A 25,350-nucleotide genomic window follows, 5' to 3' on the forward strand; every position below is an offset into this window, starting at 1 on the left:
GATTTGACCCCAAACCACATTTTATGATTCAATTAAACAAAGTCCAAAAAATCCAGAAAATAAAAACTAAACTGATAATGTTGACATGCCCTTTACTTCTGAGGAAGACAGGACTATGAAACCCCTCCCAACAAAGAATTTTAAAAACAAAAGTAGGTAAATGGTAGGGTGACTTCAGTCATCATAATTTTTTAATATGAAACTTGAAAATATATTTTAAAATGAACAAAGTTGTAAAAAATTCAGTGTAGTCTGGCCACTATGATTAAAAAAACACCAGTGTCATATAGAAATTGCAAACCAAAAGAAAAATACAGACGGATAAGAAAGTAGATTAAGTTTAAGCAAAGCTCTCCTTTCCCTCTCCTTACACCCAGAGTACTTTTAGTTAAACAAATATTATAACGCACACTGTGCTGGCAGCCTCTGCAAGACAGATGGTTAAGGGGAAAAAAAAACCTCCCGGCCTGACTCTCTGCAGTGACTCTGAACCCAAAGCCGGGGCCGAGCTGATGCCCGCGCTGGCAGGAGGTCAGCGCTCAGCCTACCCCGACAGCCTGCGGGGAGCTCACGGGGGCCCACGTTTTGCAAACAGAGCAGTGGCAAACTTCCACAGAAAGTGACGCACAGAAGGATGATAATTTAGGTGCTCCAAGCTGCCCTTTGGGGGATCTTGGCGCTCTCTCCTGGTTACGTGAAGAGCGTCGACGGTCTACCTTGTTACTTTACTAATTCAAGTGCCTGCAAGTAGGTAGTGCGAGTACTCTCCCACTCTCCTAAGACGTAAGATAAATTCTCCACCCTCCAGTTAAGTTCAAAATTTCCGATTTAAAAGCCCTTATTGTGCATGGGGACACTTGTGTGACAGGTCACACTTCACCACCTGCCCACAGCTCCCCAGCTACACCCTACCAGAATGAGAACATCCACTTGCCAGGAGAGATCAGACTAGAGAAATCCCTAAATCAGCTGCATTCAGCATTTCAACACCCCTTTACAATCTTACGTTTTTATGTTCTATAGTAGTTCATAGACAAATATCCTGAGCTTGCCCTTGAATGTAATGAAAACAAGAAAAGTAATTTCTTAACCTCCTAAGCAATACTACGTACTATGGTAGCAACTTCCAAAATCAGAACCACCAATCTGCATTTTGGTTCTTATTTCGTTCTGCAGATGGGATCGTTCTGCTTAGCCCAATGATGCCCAGCATAACCACACTGGTTTATGTTGTCTTAGTGCTTACATCATGGATAGACCAACTATAATAATATTTTCCTATATTTGCTCTGCTCCAATAATAATGCCCAGTATTTTAGCTGTTTGAAAACTTCATTAAGAAGTGAGTTTGTTTATAAATATATAAATAAACCTGCCATGAAACATTCCTTAATGTCTCTGTTTCTAGTTGTTCAGACCCCGCTTGCTTCTCTTGAAGGACAAAAAACATAGCTTTCTCGCTGAACACTTGTCTATTGTTGGATGAAAAATTACGAGACAATATCTAGCTTACAGTAGGTCAACTTAACTGTAATATTTCTCCTTAGTGAAGGCACAAATGAACACCGGATAATTCCGTTCAGGCAGTCAGTATTGACAGTTGCCTTCAATGGCTAAATTGAAATACTGCCTAAATCTCACTAAACTCTACTAAATTAGCCCTGACAACGGCTGTAGGAGTTGGGGAGAAAAAGGGTCTGGGAGGGACCCTGACAACATAATTTCTCTTCCCCCTTCTGACAGCAACAGCTCTGAAGGAAATCCCAGTGAAGATTATTTCAGCAACTACACACAGGTTAGACTAAGAGGCGACACAGGAAATTTGCGTTCAGACTCAGACGACTGCTTTCATGGCTGGCAAACTCACCAGGAGAAGTCTTCAGGGCTCCTTCTCAATCTCTAGGATAACGAGATGCATTTACTGCCGAGGTCCTGCAGCACGGCAGACTCCTCAAGGGGTACAGCTGGGTAATGGGAACTTACAAATAGCAGGTCCTGCCCCAATTATCTGCTTCATTGACATAAGCAGTTCTCAAATATGAGGCTGGATTGGGTGGCGGGGAAAGGAGGAAAAGCAGAAAATGTCTAGATAGAAATAATTTTTCAAAGGGGAAAGTTCATTGGTTTACTTCTAGGAGAGAGACTGAGAATCTGTAATGCCAAGTGCCCTTTAAAAGGGCTTCTGAGGACTTAGACCAAGTGGTTTACGATGCTCCAAGAAAACCTTCACTGCAATTAGTTTCATGATATGCATATGCTCATATAGTATTGCATACATTCATCTCTTGGGTCACTTGCAGCCTTAAAAGAAAGTGTTAGTCCATGCACAAGGCAGTCAGAAAAACTACTTTAAAACAAAAGAATGCAAGGAACTGGATTCTGGTTACAGAATTTCAGGACCTTCAATCTTGAAAGAAAAAAAAAAAAATTGTTTCCATTTCTAGAGAAAGATTTTCCCTGCAGTTCACACCTACCAACCACCTTAGCCATCAGGTCCAGGATGCACTCGTCTGCCAAAGCCCACGGGCGCTGACCATTGAAATGGCCGTGAACACCTCTGAAAAGGAAGAGGCAAACCATGAAAACATATGCTGTTCCCTTTGGATCATGCGTAAGAAACTTACCCGATGTGGAGATCCCACATTTGGAGGAGGGAGGAGGAGGAGGAGACTCTCCTAAGCTGAGCACGGCACTTTTATCACGCCATTAAAGCTTGTAGCAAATGCGATTCATTGGTATCTGTCAGGTTTTCAATTGCTTGAAAGCTATTCATTCTGGCCCGCAAAATTCCTCCAGAAATCCCTCAATATTAGAGACAGTAGCTTTTTCACAAGCCCTCTGGAAGCGGCTGCATGGGCGCAGGAAGGCTCCGGGAGTGGGCACGGTGGTGCCCGGTGGGGGATGGCACCCCGCTAAGCCCGGCTCACACAAACTACACAGAAAGCAGAGATCGCAGAGTTACTCTGCCTGCATTTCTAGCTGAACGTTGTATGGTGCAGAGGATGGTAGACTTGAATACTGCCTAGCTCCCAGACAGAAATATTTCTTGTCAGAAACAATTTCTATCTTCCTGAATGTCCTGTCTGAACTCACCCTTCTCCATAAACCAGCAGGTACTTAATGTATATGCAGGGAAGCACCTGCCCAAACAGAGGTGCTTGCTAATTTTTATTGCTTCTCTTCTCCCTTACAAATTGTTCTAGATCTAAGTGTGCATAAGGCTTTTTGGTTTGACAGAAGGCATTTAAAAACTTTATTTTGCAAACTGTTCCTATCTACAGTGGATCATACGGGCACCTTAAACCCGAATGCATCACTACTTTGGAGCGACAGGTATGTACATTCAGTTTTGGATTAAGTGCTCCGAACTAATTTTTTGCTTCAAATGTGACAGAGAAGTAAACTTCTAAGGTAGCCACCATGCATATATAAATAAAAAGTTGTAAAGTTTCTTGAACATGCAGGATGTAGCGTACAGATTTAAATGCAAATTAAGGCAGATTGAGAAAAGTAATAATGGTGCTAATCCAGGGGAACATTGCTCTGGGCTTCCATCTCACACTGGATGATTTTCATATTTGCTGAGCACCACAGGGTACTTGTAGAGTTGGAAATGGCAGGCTGCATGCAACTGAGGCAAACCAAGTATAAAGCTGTTTCAAAACAGGGACAAAACCAGTAGGAAACTTGGTAGAGAGAAAAAAAAAGCCCCAAAAGCTGTGATGACAGAAAGAAAGAAAAAAACAGGTAATAAACTTTTTAAAGAAGAAAAGGCACATAGTGTTCACTCAAAATCATGAGAAGATGTCTGGCAGATTAAGACATGAGAAAGGAGTGCATATGAGACACTACCAGGTAGTCCTGTCATGCTTAAGGCTATTTAAAAGATTGCTTTTCCTTATTCCTCTCCTACTTTCCCTTCTCAAGTAGAATTTTTTTCTGTCTCCTGCACAAATTACCTGGATGTTTTACAGTCAGATCCTTTCTGATTGACTTGGGTCTAATTCATACCTCCTAGAGATATTTCCAAAAGAACCACAGTCCTAAAGAAAAGAACTCCTACAAAAAGCACGATTTTTATTAACCATTTCGTGCTTCTTATCCTTGTAAAGACATCATTTGCTTTTGGACTAGTTGAGGTCAACAGCTGAAGGAGGATGCAGGTACAACTGAATCTCTCTTACAGATAAAATAACCGCCCGACATTCAACAAGTCGAACCCCACACAGACAACAAGGAGGACCCCCATGCCTATTTTGGATAAGGTTGCGGTACACTAGCCGACCGCTTTTCTCCAGTTTAGAATTGCTCTCTGATGAGACCTTGATAGCAGAAAGCGGGCAGCGTGAAATAGCACTCATTTACAAGAACGTTTCATAGAGGCGAATAAAGGCAGTAGGTGGGTAGGGGAGAAAATGCAGTAAGGGGCAGGATTCGTGCTAAAAGTTCCTCCCTTCTATCAGACCATAAGGCAGCTGCTTTCCCTGAAGACAGTGGTATGTCTTTCACAAACAGCAAGACATTTATTGCTAATTTCCCTTCTTATTCTTAACTGTAATATAGTGATCAAGGGACTTGGAGATAATACAGATTGTTAAAATAAAAACCCAAAGATTTTCAGTGGCTCTCAGCCCGAGGGGATCTGTATTTCTGAAAGAGGATGGCGAACATAGTAAGATGGGAAAAAAGAAACCCTAACTACCTTTGGGAATCTCTTTCATTAGCTTTCTCTGATTTTATAGCCATTAGTGTCCTTCTAATGGGAATTTACTGATGAAAGCTCTCTCTACCGGCACACAGGACTAACAAAATTTCAGAATAAATTTCTAAGTTATCATGAAAACAGATATGAGATTTTGGGCATGAGAATATTTTATTTTGAGAAGAAAACGTGGAAATTTAAGTACATTGAAAGAGGGGAGAGCCAGCAGTAATTATTATTCATATTATTATTATTATTATTACGGCACAGCTTACAACTTTCTTCCTTCTTGATGGCCAATATAAATGCCAAGAGGCAAAAATTATTGCAGCTAAAATGGTAGTTAAAGGCATATTCTTGGACCCTTTTTTTATTTTAATCACATGAAACTCTGTAGCCTTTGCTGATGGCACAATACATCCTATTACGCTTAGGTTGTAAAATTCTATGCTCTGCCTCAGAGAATTTATATCTCTGTACATTATGCCACCCCTCTCAGCTCTGGTAGGCACTGGGGGTAATAATCTTTAAGGACACAACTGCAGTGCTTCTGGCATTCTCCTCAGACATGGGTAACCTACGTGTCATTTTGTTTCCTCTGCACCCTGGTAGCAAAAGAGATATTTAAATCAAGGCACCCAAATTAATGAATACAAAACGTGGCCCATCAAATCATAAAGCATCATACAAACAGAATTATTTTTTAAACTGAGTTCCTTATTGTGCAAATTAATGTTTAGTCGGTTACCATTTTATTTTCAATTTGGCAAGAAATCACAACGCCACATTTTATTCGCTGAGGTCTGGTTGATTTAAAGCTTGCTAAGGGAGCTAGAAACACATTTTCTGATACGATCCCAGGGTTTCAGGTGAGGTAACAAAAGGGATTTAAATTAATTGCCAGCTTCAGGAATCTTCTGTTCTCACCCAAATCTTGTTCAAGTGGAAATTTCTTACTTGCTTCTTTGCCAAAAATGATGCAAGGTATTTAATGAGCCAATACAGACTCTGAAGTTTGATGATGGTTTCAAGCAAGGAATAACCAAAAGAAAGGAAGACATATCCAAAGAAAAAGAATGGTTTGGAGCAGTAGAGTGAAGACAAAACTAAAAAATACAGGGCATTAAACCAGGCATTTACAGCTCTAACATAACAACCTGCTGAAAGGTACAACGCACAGATGACTCCTACTAAATGGCAGGAGAAGTTTGTCAAACAGATGATGACTAAACCCCGCCAAGCTGCACTCCTGCTTGCAGGGCTGTTATATCTTGCGGGATTGGTTCAGCACATAGAACCAAAGGCACCTTTAGACTCACTGAAAACAGTCCTTTGCTACTACTGCATGTGCTATATTATAGAGCCCTCCACAGACTTGGATTTTTTTGTCTGCTGTACTCACGTCAGAAGCCTGTTGCCAGACTACTTCAATGCCTAGTTAGTATATATACATATTTAGTTTCTGGCCTAAATGTATTAATTCCTAATTTATATTTACTGTGCCAGCATGTTGTTTCATATAAGTGGCTCTTTTTTTCCCCCTCTATGTTTACCCCTTCATACGTTTGCAAAGAACAATCATTTTTCCTTTCAGTCTTCATTTTGCTCCACTAAACAACTCTAACCCTCAAGACTTCCATTCAGCAGGTTCTCCACTCCCCAATCACCCTACCAGCCCTTCGCAAGAGCGTAACAACTGGCTACGGCAAACTCCCTTCTGTTTTAATAGTTCCACTTTAATGAGTTACTCGGACGTGAGAGACATTGCCCGCTGCAGCAAGTATGTTAACATGCAATAACGATTCATTAATTGCTTAAACAGTTGTGGCGGGGGAAAGGGAAAACAAGACACTGCAAAGCACCTATTGGCCTTTATCCAACCCAACAAGTCACTTGAATCTCCGTCTTTTAGATTTCAAAAAACTCGATTATTGGCTGCTCTAGGCTAAGCACGGGAGAGATGACTCTTCATCCCTTTTTTCCCCTCATTCAATAAACCTTGGATTTAGATGAAATCAAAACAGAAAGAAAGATGAAGTCTCAAAGGCTCTTTTTTAATTCATACCAAGAATGCCAGTGGCTTAAATTTGTAGTCTTTATAGATTAACATAAGAAAGAGGACTGAGGAGTGCGGAAAGAAAGAATACAAAAACAGAACAGGTACGTGGGAGGCAGATGTAAGAGAAGAAAGCTATAACCCACCTTTTAAAGGCAGGGGGGAGAAAAACAGGCCAGTGACACTGTAAGAGGGAACACAACAAGAAAGAAATGCATGGAAAGGCTTCTTTCTCTCCAGAACTTAATCTGAGTTGCCATCACCAAGCAGAGCTAAAGCTATGAGCTTCTCTGCCCCTGACAACAGCTTCCTTTTCACTCTTGCCATCAGCTATAAGCAGTGAAAACCATTTCAATAGACAAGTATAGTAGCTATTTGAGATGAGTCCCAAGACACAACAAACAGAAAATGCGATAAACCAATTTATAAGAGAGCCAGAATCTATATCATTGCTGACTTGAAGGATGTACCTAATTTGCATGACATTTTTTAGATTCTCACTGCTTATTTATCTAGGCCACAGACACTAAATTCCATGCGGCCAACACACAAGCTATTGAACAGGCTTCAGCTGGTAACACTTACTACCTTAGACTGGACTTTGCTAAGTTATCCTTGGTGACTGGAATGAAAGCATTCATTTGTGCACCTCCAACCAGCTATTCTTTTGCATCCCTCAGCACCTGATCCCGCCCATCAGCTTCTTTAAGCACAATTTGCTCTGTTCAAATTTAGCTTGACCTCCCCCTGACTTTCTCAGTTGCCTTAGGTGGATCTGCAACTAGCAGGATTTTGTTGTGGGTTGTTGTTGTGTTTAGTTCATGTTTGGTTTCTTTTTTTAATTAAATTTTCTAATTTATTCTGGGTAAGGTCTTTGGGGCCAAGCTGTATTTTTGGCAAACAACTTCTTAGATTTGCTCCCTCTCTTCCTATGGCCTGAAATCATGTTCAGCCGTATTTCCCCTCTTCATGTTCAGCTGTATTAGATACAGCTGCTGAAGGTACTTTTAATCTTCTGGAGAAACATGCTGCTACCCCTTTCTTTCAGATATTTATAATCATCGAGGAAAAAAAAAAATCTTTCACTGTTGAAAAGACAAACATAAGAATGGAAGTAAACCAATGAAAAGGTACAGTGAAGGAGCTGAAATATGTTTGCACTCCCAGTGCATCACTGACAGATAAGAATGCGATCTGAGTTTTACCTTTCGAAAGAGCTCAGCTGTTTCCCTGATAAAGTAGGATAATCATACAGAAATGGACAGGGCTGCAATTTTTTCAAATGACTGGAGAAACTGCAGTGTTGCACTGAACGAATAACCAGAAGGAACGAGTGCTTCCCAAAGTTCGCATTCGTTCTCAATCTTCTTCTCACTTGTAAGAATGCAAGTAATAAATAGGAAACATTAAACCATTTTTACTAACCCGCAATGTTCATATACTAACAAGTGAAACAGCAGCTACAGAGTTTTCACGTTTACGTTGTGAAGCCTCCTTCTACAGCATTTCTACTGAAACAAGGCTGCCCGGTTAGCAGAATTAGCTTTTCCTCTTCTGCCTCACGATATTTCCTCTGCTCTCACCATGAAATCACATCTGTTCCACTCATATTCAGCACTGTATAAAGGCATTCATCTCTTTTCCAGCTCACTCGCTCATCTGGATGTTATTTGCCTTTCCCACCTTCCGCTCCCTGGTTTTTACTTGCTCCTCCCTGCTCGAGCTGCTTAGGCAGGTGCTGGACATCCTGAAGCACAGACTCCCCATAGAAACAAAGTATAATGTGTATATGTATATATATAAAAGAAGCTTTTTTTTCCCCCCCACATATCTAAACGTTTCCCATCGGTTGTGACGCCAATGCCCCTTTTCCGGCAATGCTGACAGTGTGTCCTTCTTCTGTCCTCCTGTCTCCTACACCAGCTCTGTTCAGCAGAGCTCCCTGCGATCCACCCTCAGCTCCTCACTGAGATGCTCTTGAGAAGGCAGGAGTGCTTCTTTCTGAATAAAACGAACTTGTCAGGCAGAGACCTGGTTTAAGAGGAGCCAAAAACCTGCCAGCACTGGCATCAGCACCACCTGCGCTTGGTGCTATTTCGAGGGGAACTGCCCTTTGCAAGGCCCGCAGGGAGAATCACACGCAGTTAAAAATACTGATTAGATAATCACAGGGCCTGAAACCGAATCATGTTCAAGCAGCAGTAACCAGATGAGTTTGTGTCTTGTGTATAAACGCATATAGCAAATTGGATAGGCATGGTAAAACGGTGCAGGTCCTCCAGATGCGCCAAAGCAGAGCCACCACGCGCAGTGTGGGTCATCCCAGCTGGAAGTTTCCCTTTGCCTGTTTTACTGCTCATATCGTTAAAGAAGATTTAAATAGTGCTGGGGAAACAGGGAACATGTTTTACTCCTGAGCTGTAGTGGTTTTAACACACTATTCTTTTATTCAAGCACTTTCAAGGCAGATCCCAAAATAAAACGAAATGCTCATCTGAAGCGTGATGAAGCTCATGGCCTCCCCTGCTGTGTACTCACGTTCGAGCCCACTTGTCCAGTTCTTCATCCAAGTAAGTTTTAACTTTCCTTGGCTGGAGCCCGAGAGAATTCCCAGCGAAGTATACGCAGCTCTCCTCTCCGTTCACCAGGCTCAGATCGGCTGTGGAGGGAAAGCACAGAAACACCACACACGGTGAGCACAGGAGGGACGGCGCGCACGTGCCCCACCACCCGCACTCTGCCCGGTCTGGAGCTCCCTCGGACACCTGGGTCCCTACGTGTGAGTGGAGGTGCCGCATCCTGACCTTCCTCCCAGGACACCACGCAGGTGCCCCTGCAAAGGGAGATAAGGAGGAGGGCAGCCAGCCAGTTTGCAAGCAGTTATTCCCCTCATCTTCCTGCGATTTTTGGCTGAGTCCATCTATACCTGTTCTAGGAGTTAATGCGAGCTCAGGCAGCATTAAATCCTCAGGTCTCTGGGGCTCTGTGGGAAGCAGCCATTGGCACTGATTTTGACAGGTCTGTAACCAGCAGTGAGCGAAGAGGGAGCATTTTCCTGACCAGGCTATCCACTTCTCTTCCATCATCAAAATGTTTCTACTCCGAGTCATGAAACTACTGGAATCGTGCATTTAATAGAAGTTAAGACTAGGTAAACCTGTGTCTTTCATGTAGGTTCTCTCTGCATGTTAAAATCACTATTTAGAAAAAATGTAGTCATCGCACAGAATACTTTAAGGCAGTCTCAGACGTTCTTGTCTTGTCAGCATATATTGTGGGCTGCACTTCATGTCATCATCATCATCTGAGGAGGAAATCTATGTTGACAAATCCTTTCAATGATTAGGCAAAAAGCAAGGTGGTAGAAATTTATAAATAATAGTTCTAGTGAGGTTCTGAACAATCTAATTACCCCGTGTCATTATCTATCAATCCAAACCTTGCCTTTTTCTATTATTTCTCATGTTAGAGATTCTTGGAGGGACAAGTGATGGTGACCTTCTAGAAGTAGTAAGTAATTTGCATTCATCTATACACATACTTACAATACCCCAAAAGATAACATTACATGTATTTTTGGTAAATATAGTCAACGTGCCTCAGAAGAAAGATCAAATGAATGAATATGTTAAGATATGTGCTAAAAATGAAAGATAAGATTACATTTCTGCCTGTGAAAATTTTATGTTATAGGGTTGTAGAAAAATAGATTAGATGGCTGGAAAAGGTCTCTCTCTACCTTTTGCACTAACAATTACCAACTTCATTGAACTTCACCAGAAACACATTTTTCAGAAGTATAGACAACTTAGGTAATTTCTTAATTAAAGCTTTAGAAGCTTTTAAAAAGCATAAGTCAGGGAGCAATTTCAGCCTAATCTGTTTTACAGATACTGTGTCTGGTTTTCATCTCTATTCCAATACGAATGAAAACAGAGAGGCATAAATATTATCCATGCGCCTAAATTGGTTCTATTAACAGTTCTTTTCCTATCAAGAAACACAATAATACTGTCTCATTGGGAATAGAGAGAAGGATCTTTGCTCAAGAATTCGCAGCTCTCAATTTCACCAATACTTTTTGTATTCCAGTCAAGCATTAAAACAAGTAAGGACTACAGACAAGTTAGGTGTTCTTGCACCAGTTCTCTCTAAATAAAAAAGCCTCTTGGGTGACTGTCAGAGAGGGACGGCGTTACCACTTTGAGAAAATGAATTTTTCTACTTTTACACCTGTTACTTCAGGTATTCTTTTTTTGGCACGTTATCAACTCTGTACCGGGCTGTACTCTTTTCCTTTCACAAAAAGTCATTTGCTCCCCGCTCTCTGACATCATTAAAAGACTCATTTTGGACCACTGCTGCTTTGCAAACTAGGCTTGTTTTTTTGCATCACCTCCATCATTTCACCACTTCTTCTGACCAGCACGCCGTTGTGCTCCAACGTTTCCTCTGCCACTGTGGTAGTCTTTACAATAATGCATTGCTTTTCTTAAGACTAGCACTTGTCTTTCCCCAAATTACTCTACCATAATTTCTCACAATATTGGCCCTTTTTATTTCTGGAAGAACTGTGGTTGACATGCAACATATATTGAAATATTCAAATAAGAAATGAGCACAACTGATGAAGTAATGGATGGTGCAAAACAAACACGATAATTATTGAAATGTGTTTTTAGAGTAGCTTGAATAAAAAAATACATGAACAATAATTTACATTAAGATTAATTAGATACATTATAAATTATTCTCATACCTACCCAGATACATGTAAACTGGTCAGATCAAATAATGTACATTATTTTGCATACTAAATATACCCATTCATCTAGATTAAAGATTTATTTCTATATATATTAAACCTCAAAGAAAAAGCAAGTTTATTTTCAGAAATATTCTTTCCAAACAAAAGGGAAAAATACAATGTCTTTATTGACTAGAAAGGAAGGACTAAATCTGTTTATACACTTTCTGAGTCCTGTCCCTCGTTGAAGGATAAAAGATCACCTCTCTCACACAGTCCTATACTCCCCCCACAAGCCCTCCAAACAAAGAGCCAGATTTATAAGATTAACCACTACCTTTAACCACCTCTTCAGGGAAATATAGCTCAACACTTTCACTCTGGGACGTCTTTTTATTCCCAAGAAACGCAAATGATGCTCTATTCCTTTACAAGATGACAAAGCGCAAGCCATAGCCTTAATCAGATTGGTGATTTGGCGCCTGACTGCCAACCGCGATCCAGTCATTCCTACCTCCCCCAGTGCACGAAAAAGCATTAAAGGGACTTTGCTGTCAGCAAGGAGAACAGCGAGGAGATCCAAACATTTCTCTAAATCTTCTGCTGTCATCTTTCCCTATTTGCTCACCTGAGTCTCATCCCTCGTGCTTGCACATAAAAACTCAACACTGCTAGTGCTTTCCATTTGATCGATACAACAAATAAACAGCTGTGACAGTTTATAAGTTGATAAGCAAAATAAACTATTATAATGACTTTCTAAATATTTTCATGTACATCAACTTACAGTTGTCTCCTACGCATGTTCTCATCTGCTTCTTGTACGGCTTCATTTTAAATCCTCATTGTAATGTTTTATGTAAATATACAAAGAATATTTGATGGCTAATATCTGTAATGACATTTATCTTCAGAGGCATGTTATCTAGGATCCGCTCCTATGCGCAGATAAATGTCAAGGGAGATCTGTCTCTATGGTATAGACGCACAATGTAAATATATATATATTTACTCCCCTGCTGTTTTTCAGCCGGGAAGCTGCTCCAGATGACAGCTGAAGCACGGGAAAAAGAGACGGGGAAAAAGAGGAGGAAAAAACCCTCAATCTGGGAACACAGGAATGATGGGTTCTCTGTGCTGTTCAACTGGTACTACTTTGTAAGCTGCTTATCTTCACTAAAACATATACATCCACAATCTCAGGGCTAAATATTATAGTGACTGGGGGAAAAAAAACACATCAGCCGACTTTGGGTCTCAATATTATGTTAATTGAATAACAAACGGTAATGGAGGTTGGAAGGGGAACAAGAAAAACTGTTACAAGGGTATCAAAACCTTTATGTACTTCTCAGAAGGTTCTTTAATCTGAAGCTGCTGTGACACCACAGTGAAAAAGTGACCTTTCACATTCTTGAGAGACATTTGACATGCTACAGTCAACGACATGGTTGCGGTTCAGGTGCCCCAGTTGAGCTGGTTTTCAGCAGCACAGCCAGATTAAGGGCAGCAGCAAAACGGCCCCATGAGCTGCCTTCCAGCATCCTTCCAGCTTCAGAGGGATGTTTTGCAGCTCCTGCACTTACGCTGCACAGACAGCACGGTAGCAACTGAAGCGGCTTTCAGGACACAATGGTCATACCCAAACAAAGAGATGGGCTTTAGGAAACCCACATAAGTGACCAGGGAATAAAAGAAAAGACTTCTCGGTAGACAGGTTGAGAACACCTCTGTGCATAGGAAGCACCTAGTTTAAACATTTGTAAAGTGTCCAGTTCTTCTCTGAATAATTTAAATAGCAAAACTTAAAGATTTAACTGTGGCGGAAGATAAGCCAATACCACCAGTACACAGAGAACTAAGACTCATCATCCTCATGTCCTAAGGACACGAGCAGACTGCGTTACCAACATTCATCATTGCTAGGCAGAAAGATACTGAAGACAAAGAGTTTCAGAAGGTGTCCAGGAATTCAGACAACTGATACCAATTTCTCTCACAGATCTTTACTGGACATAGTTTGGCGATTGTACCTGTAATTTCTCATGTACCATCAGGACTGTTCTCTTCAGGGGAAAAAAAAAATCTGCAGGAAATTGTATCTGCATTTATTAGAAAACGAAAATATTTTGCAAGATAGTTCTGATATTTCTTCCTTTAATTTTTAACAGATGCTTTCTGCCAAGGCAGAAAATGAGGAGAGTGACTATGCCTGCATATGTTCACCATCTAAGGGAATAATCTGCCATTTCTTCAGCTTCTAGCATGAGATGGCCAGGGGCCTGCAGAGCAGCCACAGCTTTTGCTCCCCATGTATTTGCCATGTGAGCTGAAAATAAACTCAGGCAGGGTTTGGGAAGCAGGGAAGAGGCCAGGACCATGCTGCCTCCATAGGTGGGTGCTCCCATCAGGTTTCTCTGCATGATTTTGGCCAGACACAGCAGCAGCAATGGGTACGAAAAAGCCATGGACATGTTTTGTAGTTTTGCTGAGTGCTAACCTGAAGCAAATGCTTCTCTCTCAGCTTGCCGTCCCTCCCGCACACCCCTCCGGCCTCCTTGCCTGCACACCAGGTCCTCTCTTAACAAATCAACCAAAGGTACCCCTGCTCTCACGCCCAGGCATGCCACAGGCTCCTCAAGACAACCTACAGACCAGGAAGGAAGCAGAAAAATTTTGAGAACCATTTTGCACGGCTACAGTGAAGCCACGTCCAGTTATCTATTCGTAGGCAATTCATGAGGAAAGTGGGAAAGATCTTCAAATAAAAGGTTTCATTATGAATTATTTGCTCAGATCAGTTATTTGTTCTAAGGCACAGTCTTCCATTTGGCCTCAGGAAGAAAATCATCTCTACTACCAGCAATAAGGCATAAATGTTAATATATGTACCGTCTCTTTCATTAACTAAAATAATTGTAACTAGCTAGATAATACCAAACTATATTATACCAAGGAAGCAACTGCTCTGAACTAGTGTAAGCGACGTTGCCATTTCAAACCATTAGATAGAAATGCTTCTGCCTATAATTTTCAATCAGTCACTGTATTGTTCAAAGCAGCTGACTGACAGCATAAGCACCACGTAAGTACTGTATCCTCGCATTTTACTGAGGATGGGAATGAGAGCATAAAGCTTTTGGTGCTAGAATAAGTTGATGGATTGATTTAGCAACATCAGGGACATACTGTGCTCAGATATGACTGCAATTGCTCAATTATCTTATAAGTGACAATGATTTCCAAAGATTTGTGATAAACACCTGCAGAGGATGTGAAGCCCCACCCTTTCCCCCCACTCTCCCACTGTAATTATAATTCTCACTTGGAGGCAGATCCTTGACTTTGGGGATACAGAAACACCCACAAAGATGTTTTAACTCATCTTCTTCATCTAAGCGAAAAGCAAGTTTCTTGTCTGCAGGACTGCATCCTAGCCGCAAGGCGGTTTGTTCTAAGATGGTTGCTGGTAACACAGGAGAAGATGGATCCATTTTCAGGTCATTCAGTCTCACCTTAAAATGAAAAATGCCACAGTTTAGCTTCTGCAGTATGCATATTCATGAGCAGCTGATAAGCAGCCAATAAAGCTGCATCGTTCAAGACCCAAAACTTACTTGATGTAAAGCTTTTAAAAAGTGAAGTATTTGAATAGAATAGTAAAACTGATCAATTTAAGTATTTCCAAGGCAACACATTGCTGTAACCCCCAAGGGCTTTTTTCCTCTCTATAGATATGATGCTCTTCCTTTGTTGAGTTATATCAGCAGCTTCTAAGTTCTCTCACTAGACCGAAGGCAGTTGCAAACGCTGAAGTGTCATTCACAATTTTGAGATCTCAAAGCCAGAGGCAGCATTATTGTCTCTGCAGTCTGTGCTCCTAAAAATAGCAGGTGCACAGCTACACTGAAGTTGTTTCCAGGCTGTGCAACATTCAGCTTCTTTCAGCTTTTCTTCCTTAAAAATAGGAGGGGGTGTTTGCGTACAGCCGTGCTCACGCACAAGGGCAGAGCAGGCAGGATACAGATGGCAAAGGCATCGTTAGAAATGTAGCTTTCCAGACTAGGACCTTGAATTAATATTTCCTCCTAGCTACGATGAATATCCTGGTGTTTCAGCTCCGTTTGTCCTGGGAAAGGAGAGAAGCTCAAGTCAAGCTGCAAACATGACAGACCATAGTTTCTAACAGAATATCCAAAACTGTAACTGGAAAATGTACAAGCTCATTGATTTTTATAAGAAAAATAGTTCTGCAACTGTAATGCTCAGAGACGCCATTGTGTTCAAGGCAGCATTTGTGCACTTGGCTTTACAGGCAGATAAAATTTATGACATGTTCTCTGTACTCCAGGGCAGAACTTTGCCGGCTGCATTCTGTTGCAGAAGGCAGTCAAGAGGTTCTTTGAGGTGCTTGGTGGTTTCCCCAGTTTAGGGAACTGCACAGTTAGGCCACACAATACTCTCTGCCTTTTTAACATCCCCAAGAATTTTAGTGCAACAGAAAAACTCTAGGAGATAGGCTGAAATAAGACAGATTAGCACACAACATGGAAGATAGAGCCACCAGAGAGTATAGCTTTTTCTGTCTGAGAAAGCAAACTGTTTAAGTACATCTCCTCCATTAGCACCAGCTCTCTTTTCATAAAACCAATAGTATACTACAGATATCCAAAACCAAGGTGTGGCTAGAACAACAGGCAACTATATGGGTTGTAGCCAGCTGAGCATTACATTCATTGTCACTTAACCTAGCTTGGGTTTTTCTGGAAGAGGGCTTCTTGAGAGTCAGTGTGAGGGTATGTTCCAAATCATGGACTTCTTTTTTTTTTTTTAATTAAATCCCTTCTGACAGCTTTGTCTTCATTCGTCTCACTACAAATACATAAATGCAAATTAGGTTTGTTATCAATTTTTTTATGCCAACCCCTGAACACCATCTAGGAGAGCTTCATCGACCCATATGGGAAGGACAACAGTTGGTATTTAAATATAAACCCTTAAATAGCACAGCCTCATTAGTGCCAATTAATCCTAACCTGTTTATACTCTAGACAAATGGCCAGCATGATGCTAGTTACCTGGTTTAATTTGCTACCATTTAGTTTATAATGTGAACATTTTCTTTTTTCCCCTCCAGACTTCATATCTTACACAGTAGCAATTTTTCCTCTCCCATTAGCACATCGAGTTAGGAAGAAAAAAATAAAAATGCCAGTAGAGCTCTTTAAGACAGCAGTTTTCATTTAGCTAATGTTCACCTTCTCCTGGGACGTATTGGACATATCCCATTTTTGTGCTGTCTCCAGACAGGTTGTTCACACCTCCTCATAGTCACCAAATTTATCATTTATTATCGTTATCATTCCCACCCATTCATCCTAATCCTCTCTTAGCTGGTAAAAGAAGAAAGTAAAATGGCAAAAAAAAAAACCCAAAACAGTTAAAAGAAAGATATTTGAACATCTTCGTTGTCAGAGTGCTTTTCAAGGCTTCTAGGAGGTGCAGGGCTACAGCTAGACAAGTAGTTAGATGTGATGCTAGAAAAGCAGCTGAGCTGTTGAGTACACCCAACCAACTACTCCCCAAAGAGGTGCCATGCCACTGAAAACCCCACTGGAAGTGAGCAGGCTCCCTATTCCCCAGGGAATCACCTCTCAGTTCCTCCAGAAGCTGAACAGCAGATCCAAGACCTTGCCTCTGACAGCTCTTCTGGAGGAGTACTGGTAACATCATCTATGCTCTTCTGCAGGTCAGAAGAGTATTGAACTTCTGGACGCATTTGGCAGTCATCAGGGAAGATGGTTTAGACATTTTTACTTCCTCCAGTAGATGTTGTGAAACATCTAGGAAAGCAAGCCAGGTTCACAGACGCTGTGGCCATCACTAATACTGGCACCTCCTTACAGACACTGTAAGGTAACTTAGCTTTCATTTCAAGTTACAAATTTTAAGAACCCATGGGCTAAATCAGTAAATCAGGTTTTATTTTCAAGCAATACTGGGATCAGCACTTGGAAAATAAAATTACTTTTTGTTTCCAAAGGCTTATTTCTTTGATTTACAACACTAGCACGGGAGTCCTGATCCCATAGGCATTATCAAAGCAGTACAGGCTCACATAATCAAGATATAGTCCTCTATGTTTAATAATTAATATTTAATGTAAAATACGGAAACCATCCTTGGAGAAGGGGCTGGAAATCAGGTCTCCCTGACGGTGTCCTGCCTGCTCAAAGGACTACACAGTAGTCTGTGTAGTCTTTTCTACACAGTCAATCTCCTTCCCACTGAAGTTAATGCCTGGACTTTTTTGCTCCCCAGTGACATAGCTGCTGAAGTAATGGAAAGGGGCTTTTAATCTCCCCAAACTGATGACTCGCTTAAGTCAGGGATATTTGTTCAGCGGTGCTCAGCTCCCCCGGTCCCTAGGAGGGGACTGCAGCACTGCTAGTGCCATCACCTGTGTCCTCTCCTGGGTACAGCCTATGAGGAAGGTTTCAGAGTCTCCAACGTTTATCTCCTGGGGCCCACACAGGCAATGCCAGCTAATTCCCTGGAATTTACGATCCGGAGATGGGTGATAGGGGTGCTTGAAGGACAGTTTGGTTTTAGACACCGGATCCCTCTCATCTAGTCAGCAGATTCTTCACTTTGCGCCATGTGAACACAGTGCGGCATCCTACCATTTGTCTTACTAGTCACCATTTTTCAGTAAGGACACACAGTTATTACAGTGGATTAATGGCTATCGTATTCCAGGCCACCCACTGACCTGTCTGGCAAGAACAGATGGGTTTTGTTTCATTTGAAGCCTGACCCAAAACCCACTGAAGTCAATATGTATCTCTATTACAGACAGAGATTTCTGCATCAGGCTTTTGGTTCCCTGTCATTGCTGTAGTTTGCTGCATCCGATCAATAACTTACATTTATTGTGATTCTTATTTATATTAAATTTTGACAGCAAATATAATATTAAATACAAAGATCTAGAAGTTAAAAATGATTAAGTGCTCAGAAGTAACTGATTTAATACAAACGTTATGAAATAAGATAAAACTAGTAAAATAAAAATCAATCAAAAGCCTATCGAGGAATGAAATCCCAGATACCCAATTCTGAGACCAGAATAAGAAAGTACTTTTGTCCTCCAAATGGGAATTAGGCTTCATAGTCAGGGAATCCCAGAATTACTTGGGGTTTTACTTTTTTTTTTTTTTTTAACTCTGACTGGCATTATTGCATTTTCTAGTTGCCACAGAATAGTCCCATGCAATTATTTTACAATAATCCATGAGTCATTTGTTGTTTTCTACATGTAGAGCAAATATATTTACCTAAGAACAGCACACCTTTATTCCATCAAATTATTTTCATTTAACTGAAAACTATATTCTGTATCCTCTTCAAATTAAAATTCAGACCCATAAGTGTAAAATGTAATTCCCACCTTGATAAAAATGGCTCCTTATCAGGATTTTTTTTTCATACAACTTAGAGTAAAAATAATCAACATTAGGAGAAACAACTTGCCTCCATCACCTACTCAAAAAAAAAAAAGAATTCAAGTGTTTTCTTCTTCCTTTCCTTGAAACTTTATTACACTTTTTAACTTAATAGATACAGATGACATTAAGTCAGGTGGTTTTTTTACTCTTTCTTTGCTCTTTTGATTATTCCACAGAATTTATCTATACTGCATACTGATTCAGTGTAAAAAAACTCACTAGTGACTGTTGGCAATCTTTCATTTTCATAAAAAGCAAATGCAACTTAAATTAAGAAAACAGTCATCATTACATATTTTATCAGCACAGATATCAGCCCTGTACAAAAGATAATGGATGAGAATGTCAGACACAAGTGACGCGAATGTCTGGGTGATTATTTCCGTTTTGTCCTTTATGCATAATTTGCTGGCTAAATAGAAAAAAAATGTGTGAATATTAGCAAGCCATGTTATCAAGCTTACACAGGAAGGTCCATTAGGCTTAATCGTAAGAATGACAATTTATCCTGGCTTCAGATCCGCTTATGATATTTTTATAGATCTACCTTCCATTTATAATTGTATCTTGATGTCTTTTTTAAGAAAACCTGTCAAGTCCCCTTGCCCCCCCTTAAGCATCTTGTTTAAATATTTCAGGATGTTACTCACAGTCTTTCTACGCAGCACAGTGCTGACAGGCATACAATGAATCCCTACTTAAAAAGCTGTATCAACATCCTCAGAAAAAAAAAAGTTTATCAGGGAAATAGCATGCCCTGCACTTTCTGCCCTCCAATAGCTGTTTGCCAGGTTGCTAAATGCGGGTCAGCCCACAGACCTTTGACATTTTCAAGTTAGTGTCCAAATGAACTGTTTGGAAGAAAAGCTGGGGGTGCACACGTGTACGAGCACACAAGTTTGCAGTATAGGTCCATGCTGTCAAAATACACCCCCTGAGAGCACCAATAGCACTGTGGATTGAAGCTGCTCTGTAAGCAAAGAAAAACTAGAGGCATGTCCAGCGCGTAAAGGCTGATCCTCCTTCCCGTCTTGACACGACAAAATTACTTTTGTGAACATAAGTTCCTAAAAAAACCCAGCCCAAAGCAATGCACATTCGAGATTACTTCAGGTTAAATACACTTTGGTGAATTTGTTTAAAGTACGGAACTGCCGAGAAAGAAAAATCTAAATATTCATCAGATACCGAACAACAGACACACAGCGGCAAACACAACGGTATAATTAAGTAAGGTACAAAGCACAGTGTCACAGCTGCAGCAAGGGAATGTGACAGAGAGGAATTATAATAAACTCAGTTATTTAGAGTCATTCAGGCACATATTGACCTTTATGTCAAGAAGTGCTGCAGTGTTAAAAGTAATTTTACATATAAAACTCATCTTTTCCCCTCCACAGTGAAACCACGTTACCCTGCGGTTGGCAGTCGTTCCTGAGAGAGGATGATGAAATTCTTGTGCAAATACTCGGCTTTGTATGAAGAAACAGCCAGAGTCACGTGCCTGCCTCTCCAGACTCTGACCTGCACAGCAACCAAACACATGACCCCCAAGATTTAACCAAAAAACAGGTGGTTTAGGGTGTTTTTTTTTTTTTCCCTTTATCACCACGGCAAAATTTAAAGCTCCGATTAAATTGAGAAGGCACCTTTCTCCCAAACAGGCACAAGCATACACACATAATTATAATGAAATTGGTTTTAACTCAAACGTTTTTGCTTTAACGAAGGGGCGGATCCATAGCGCAGCAGCCGGGAGCCAGCCGTGTTTGCAGCCACGTGGCAGAGGGAGCGGTAGGAATTTACACGGAGCATGGACTTGCCAGGGCGGAAAACAGAAGGATTAGAGGTGAAATTAGAGAAGAACAAAGTTGATATTTCTCTCTACTCTCTATAAACATTATCTCAAACCAGCCCCATGTTAGCCCAGTCCGCCCATTCAAGCTTGAATGACACCCGTTCCTACACATAGCTAGAACATAGTCATCCGGAAGCAACAAAAATAGTTTCTCTCTATTAAGCCTCTGAAGTTTCAGGGCAGGGGGGAATAAAAAACAAACAAAAAAGTCCAGTAAAGACAGATATAGGGGCAAGGGGGTCAGAATTGTGGACTAACAATGTAATTTAGAGATACAACTCCATCCTGGTGTTCTGCATGCACAGACTCCTGCAGTAATGCTTATTTATTATCTGGATTTCCACTTTCAGTAAGCACCAATGTATTTGACACTCTTGAACTGTAACATTTCATTTTCTTTGCTAGAAAAGAACAACAAAACAACCACATAAAACACTTAATATTGACCCAAAATAAAGCTAACCTCTATCCATCAGTTCTTCCAGTATCTTTACCCTGTTTTGCACTGTCAAATGATTTTTTGGACTTCCCACTAACTTGTCTTGTTTGCTCCACCAGCAAGACAACTGGACTGCTGCTCAAGAAACTTTGTGCTCCTAGGAATTTGGGCCAAGAACGAGAAGCAGGAGGTTGAAGCATTTCAGCTACTGAGGCAAGAGGGATCCAATGTCAAACTCACCCCAAAAGTGTACTTATTTCTTGGTTGATTGGCCATTTAGGTCAAACCAAGCTGAAATACACGTCAACTTTTCACTTTGCCATTGGAAATAAAACTACACGAACAGTAGAGTGAAAATTTTCCCACTGCATTTTCCTTTGAAAAGTGTCTTGACTTTTACTCTTGATTGTCAATGGTGGCAGGAAAGTAGCTGTTCTGGCAAAAGCTGTGTGTTTGTAGACTTTCATGAGAGTAGGAATATTGACGCCTTCTTCCCAGCTAGTCTTCTCAACTCTTCAGATGGAATGAAAGAAAAACAAAGACAAAAAACTTTGTCCTTATATTCAAGGCTCAAAATGGGGCCAACATGTCTCCTTGGTATCTTTTTTAGCTGCAGAACTAATGTAACGGTTTGTATTTTTTTTTTTCCTGTGATGCTGCAAAGTAACCAGAGGGCAGGAAGAGAAGAAGGAGCCACTGCAAGTCTCAGCGAGACCAACATGCTAGGCTACGCGAGAAGTCCAAAGTCCCAGCAGGCACTGGTGGATGTGGCAGAAGGAAAGCAGAAAATGCAAAGGAGGGCAGCCCTGCCACCATCATCCTCTCAAGGGAGATGTTAGGTGAATGATGGGAAGGCAGTGACATTTGACAGACAGTTTAGAGAAGGAAGAAGAAAGTGAAAAAAGAAAAAAAAGGAAAAAAGAAAAAAAAGGATTTGCAGCTCTGTGGGAAGACAAGCTCTGCATGCCTATAACGGAGGGTTGTATGGGGTACACAGGGCAGAGAAGGAATTAAGGGGTACACAGGCCAACACTTTTCTCATACCAACAGCTTCTCCAGCTTGTTCAGAAGTGCTTAACCACACTAAGCCACACACTGCCAGACAAATCCACAAGCGTGCTGATACTGCTTCATCTCATCCTTCACCCAAACCGTTTGACGTACCCATCTGCCATCTGTCACTGCCAGCCGCAGGCTTGCCGGAGCACGTTTGAGCCCCTGTCATGGGAGCCTTGTCCCTTGACTGAAAGAAACTACGTGAGCTTTTCCACGGGAACACTGATAAAACTTGTAATAAATTCATTTGACAAAACATATGCCTTCTTCTCAAGACATGCAATAACAATAAATAACCAAGGGTGCCCTGAGGCACACCTACCCCATGCCAGATGGGATTCCAGGACACTTGGTCCATCAGGTCATGTAAGCTTGCCTTGGCACTGCTAGCCCAGAGCGCTCTTGCTGTCAGGAGCATAAAATAGTCCAGTAAACAAAGAAGGATTCTCTTCAACAGAAAAAGGCAGGTCTTACCCAGGATGAGATGGCCTGGAAGACCCTCAGGCAGGAAAACTGTGGTTTCTACAGCCTGGAAAGGAGTAGCAAGGCAATGATATGTCCAAGCAGCACACACTACACCTGCAGCACAGAGCTCTGCTCAGTGCACAGCTGCTTAGAAAAACTAAGACTGTATTTACAAGGCAAGCCCCACAGCTATTTTTTAAAGTATGTCATCTGCACCTTACCATAGCATGATTCATGTCACCTCAGGTCTAACAGCAATGACTTGGTAAACAACAACATAAAGCCTTTAGTCTTCTTCCTGCTGAGCTTGCTACACCAATTTTATTGTTTTGTTTTTCCTTCACCCCATCAACACTTCTGCTCTGCCTGAAAAGCTCATCTTCTCCTCAGGCCACATTTAAGCCTTGCTTAATCAGGATGCCCTACACCTGTTTCTCACTTACCTTCTCCTCCTCCCTCCCAGACCCTAGAGAGTTACATTTTGCTTCTGAAGTGATTTGAAGGGAACATGCATATTAGAGCTATTTGCAGCAGTGGATCACTCTGACTGTGTGATTCTGACTTTCAGTCTTCTTCTTAAGACAGAAAAAAGCTCACTGTGTTCATTTAGCTTCAGCTTACAGAGAGTTAACTCTCTACAACTATGATCCAGGGTTTCTTTTTATTTATGGAGCACTTAGTAGTAGTTCCTGCTAAGTTATTGACTGTCTTTTCGGTGGCCAAAGTGAGCCCCTGAAATCCTCTTGCTTGTCTGAAGCACTTTATTTTCTTTTCAGTTGCACCTTTAGGCACACCTTAAATACATATGGATTTTTTCCCTGTTTGGTGACCTGCGTCTTATACTGTTTTTCTTCATGCTCTGTATCAGTTATCATTTTCATTTCTGAGTCTTTAAACATAGTATTTGTCCATTAGAGTCTATTCTTAAAGTAGAGTCTCCGGGGGATGGGGAAAGAAATGAGGAATAATTTACTTTTCTGCAGTAACATTCAGGGAGAGATATTCCACAACTGCACTAATAATAGTAATACCCAGAGAGGGACAATAAGGGAGTCAGGATCAAGTGATTTCCATAGAAAGAAAAACAAGAACAGTAACTCTCCTGGCTTTGATAATTCCACGGTCGCTGCGACAGCAAGAGAAAATATTTTGAATAGATTCACCTTCCTTGTATATCTCCAAGTTAGCGGCTACTAATAAGTTGACTGTACTTCTGATGCCCTCACCCATATTCCCAGGTGGAATGCACATACACACGTGTTTTAAAAGCCTCTTGCTATAAGGAATCATTTATCACTGTTGTTTATCTTAATGTTTTGCAATGGATAAAAGCTTTTTTTTTTCCCCCTTTTGTCAAATATTTGATGTTAATGTTTGCCTTGGACAGTGAGAACTTTCTGAGACATTTTTACCAAACGCAGGGACTGGAGGGGGGGTGTGTCTGTCCCTTCCCGAGGGAGCGGTAATACGGCAGCAAAGGGGGAATTTAAGAGACTGAAAGCAAAATGGGGGACCCAGTACCCCTTTTTTTCATGGCAGCTACTCGCTATGTTTCGCACAACCTTTTTAAAGATATATGTGAGTGCTTCAGGAAGGGATTCACAGCAAATCTCCCAACTACTTTTTCTCCAAAGTCCTCTCAAAGACAGGTAAAGATGTTCGTGTGTCAGGTATGGCCTCTCTCTCTATAGCCACTCTTTCATCTGCAGGTCCTCACCCACCAGACCACCAGCTGTGTGTCCGGACTCTCACAGTACAGGACAGTTGCCAACTTCTTCATCTACTTGTAGCACATTTCCTGCCTGTGGCCAAAGAGCTTCTGAGAAAGGGGAAATCAGAAGTCAGCTACAGGCCAGATGCAGCGGGACAGTAAGAACAAGACCTTATTGAGAGACTCCCCGCAATACCAGAGCTTCCTTTTTTTCTTAAAGATTTGTGCACCTTGTCTTTTGTGATGCACTTCGTAACACCGCAGGCTGACCAGAAGCTGAGGACATGAACCGAACCAAGGTAGACAAATGATCCCAGTGCATTTTCCCTCCTTTCTCTGCCCACTGTTTGCAGCTCCATAAAAGTGAATGTACTTCACACTTTCATTTTTATTTTTAAGCTCCTGCAGCCGTTACCATCTGGGGCAAGACTCAGGGAGGGAAGAAGGAAGAAAAGACAGGTCAGAAAGTAACAAGCTGAGCTTGTACTACATGTGTGTTGAATCAAAAAAAAAAAACAAAAAAAGGAAAAAGAAGGAGTGCCACACACGGCGTAGTACTGATTAATGAGAAGTACCACGCAGATCCAGACCCTCCAAGAGCTGAAATTGCAGAAACAGGCTATGCCTGGTTTAAATAGCATGCTGCTGTTCTGGATGGCCTGGAAGCAGTAGGGGAAGAAATAGTATATAAAGGATCGTGACAGGCAGCAAAGTGGTATGTGACACCTGGGGGAGGCCACCAGCGTGAGAGCCGGCGGTGGCTTAGGAAGGGGATATATTCATACATGTTCTGTGATAAGAAACTCAT

At 41.3% G+C, this 25,350-nt stretch overlaps 1 protein-coding gene across 1 annotated transcript in view; it reads right to left on the reverse strand.

Moving 5' to 3' along the window:
- The window catches only part of KYNU (kynureninase), a gene marked incomplete at its 3' end in the record, with an annotated part of 57,846 nt that extends 38,141 nt beyond the window's left edge, over positions 1-19,705 (reverse strand). Inside the window, exons 1-4 of the mRNA XM_082001722.1 lie at positions 19,664-19,705; positions 14,831-15,020; positions 9,297-9,417; positions 2,475-2,557 (exon numbers count right to left, since the gene is read on the reverse strand). Of these exons, the coding sequence (XP_081857848.1) occupies positions 2,475-2,557; positions 9,297-9,417; positions 14,831-15,020; positions 19,664-19,696 (427 nt within the window). The 5' untranslated portion in view covers positions 19,697-19,705. The remainder of the gene's footprint in view (positions 1-2,474; positions 2,558-9,296; positions 9,418-14,830; positions 15,021-19,663) is intronic.
- Positions 19,706-25,350: the final 5,645 nt, after the last annotated feature.

Source organism: Phaethon aethereus (assembly GCF_964289735.1).
Source record: "Phaethon aethereus genome assembly, chromosome: 6".
Lineage (NCBI taxonomy): Eukaryota > Metazoa > Chordata > Aves > Phaethontiformes > Phaethontidae > Phaethon > Phaethon aethereus.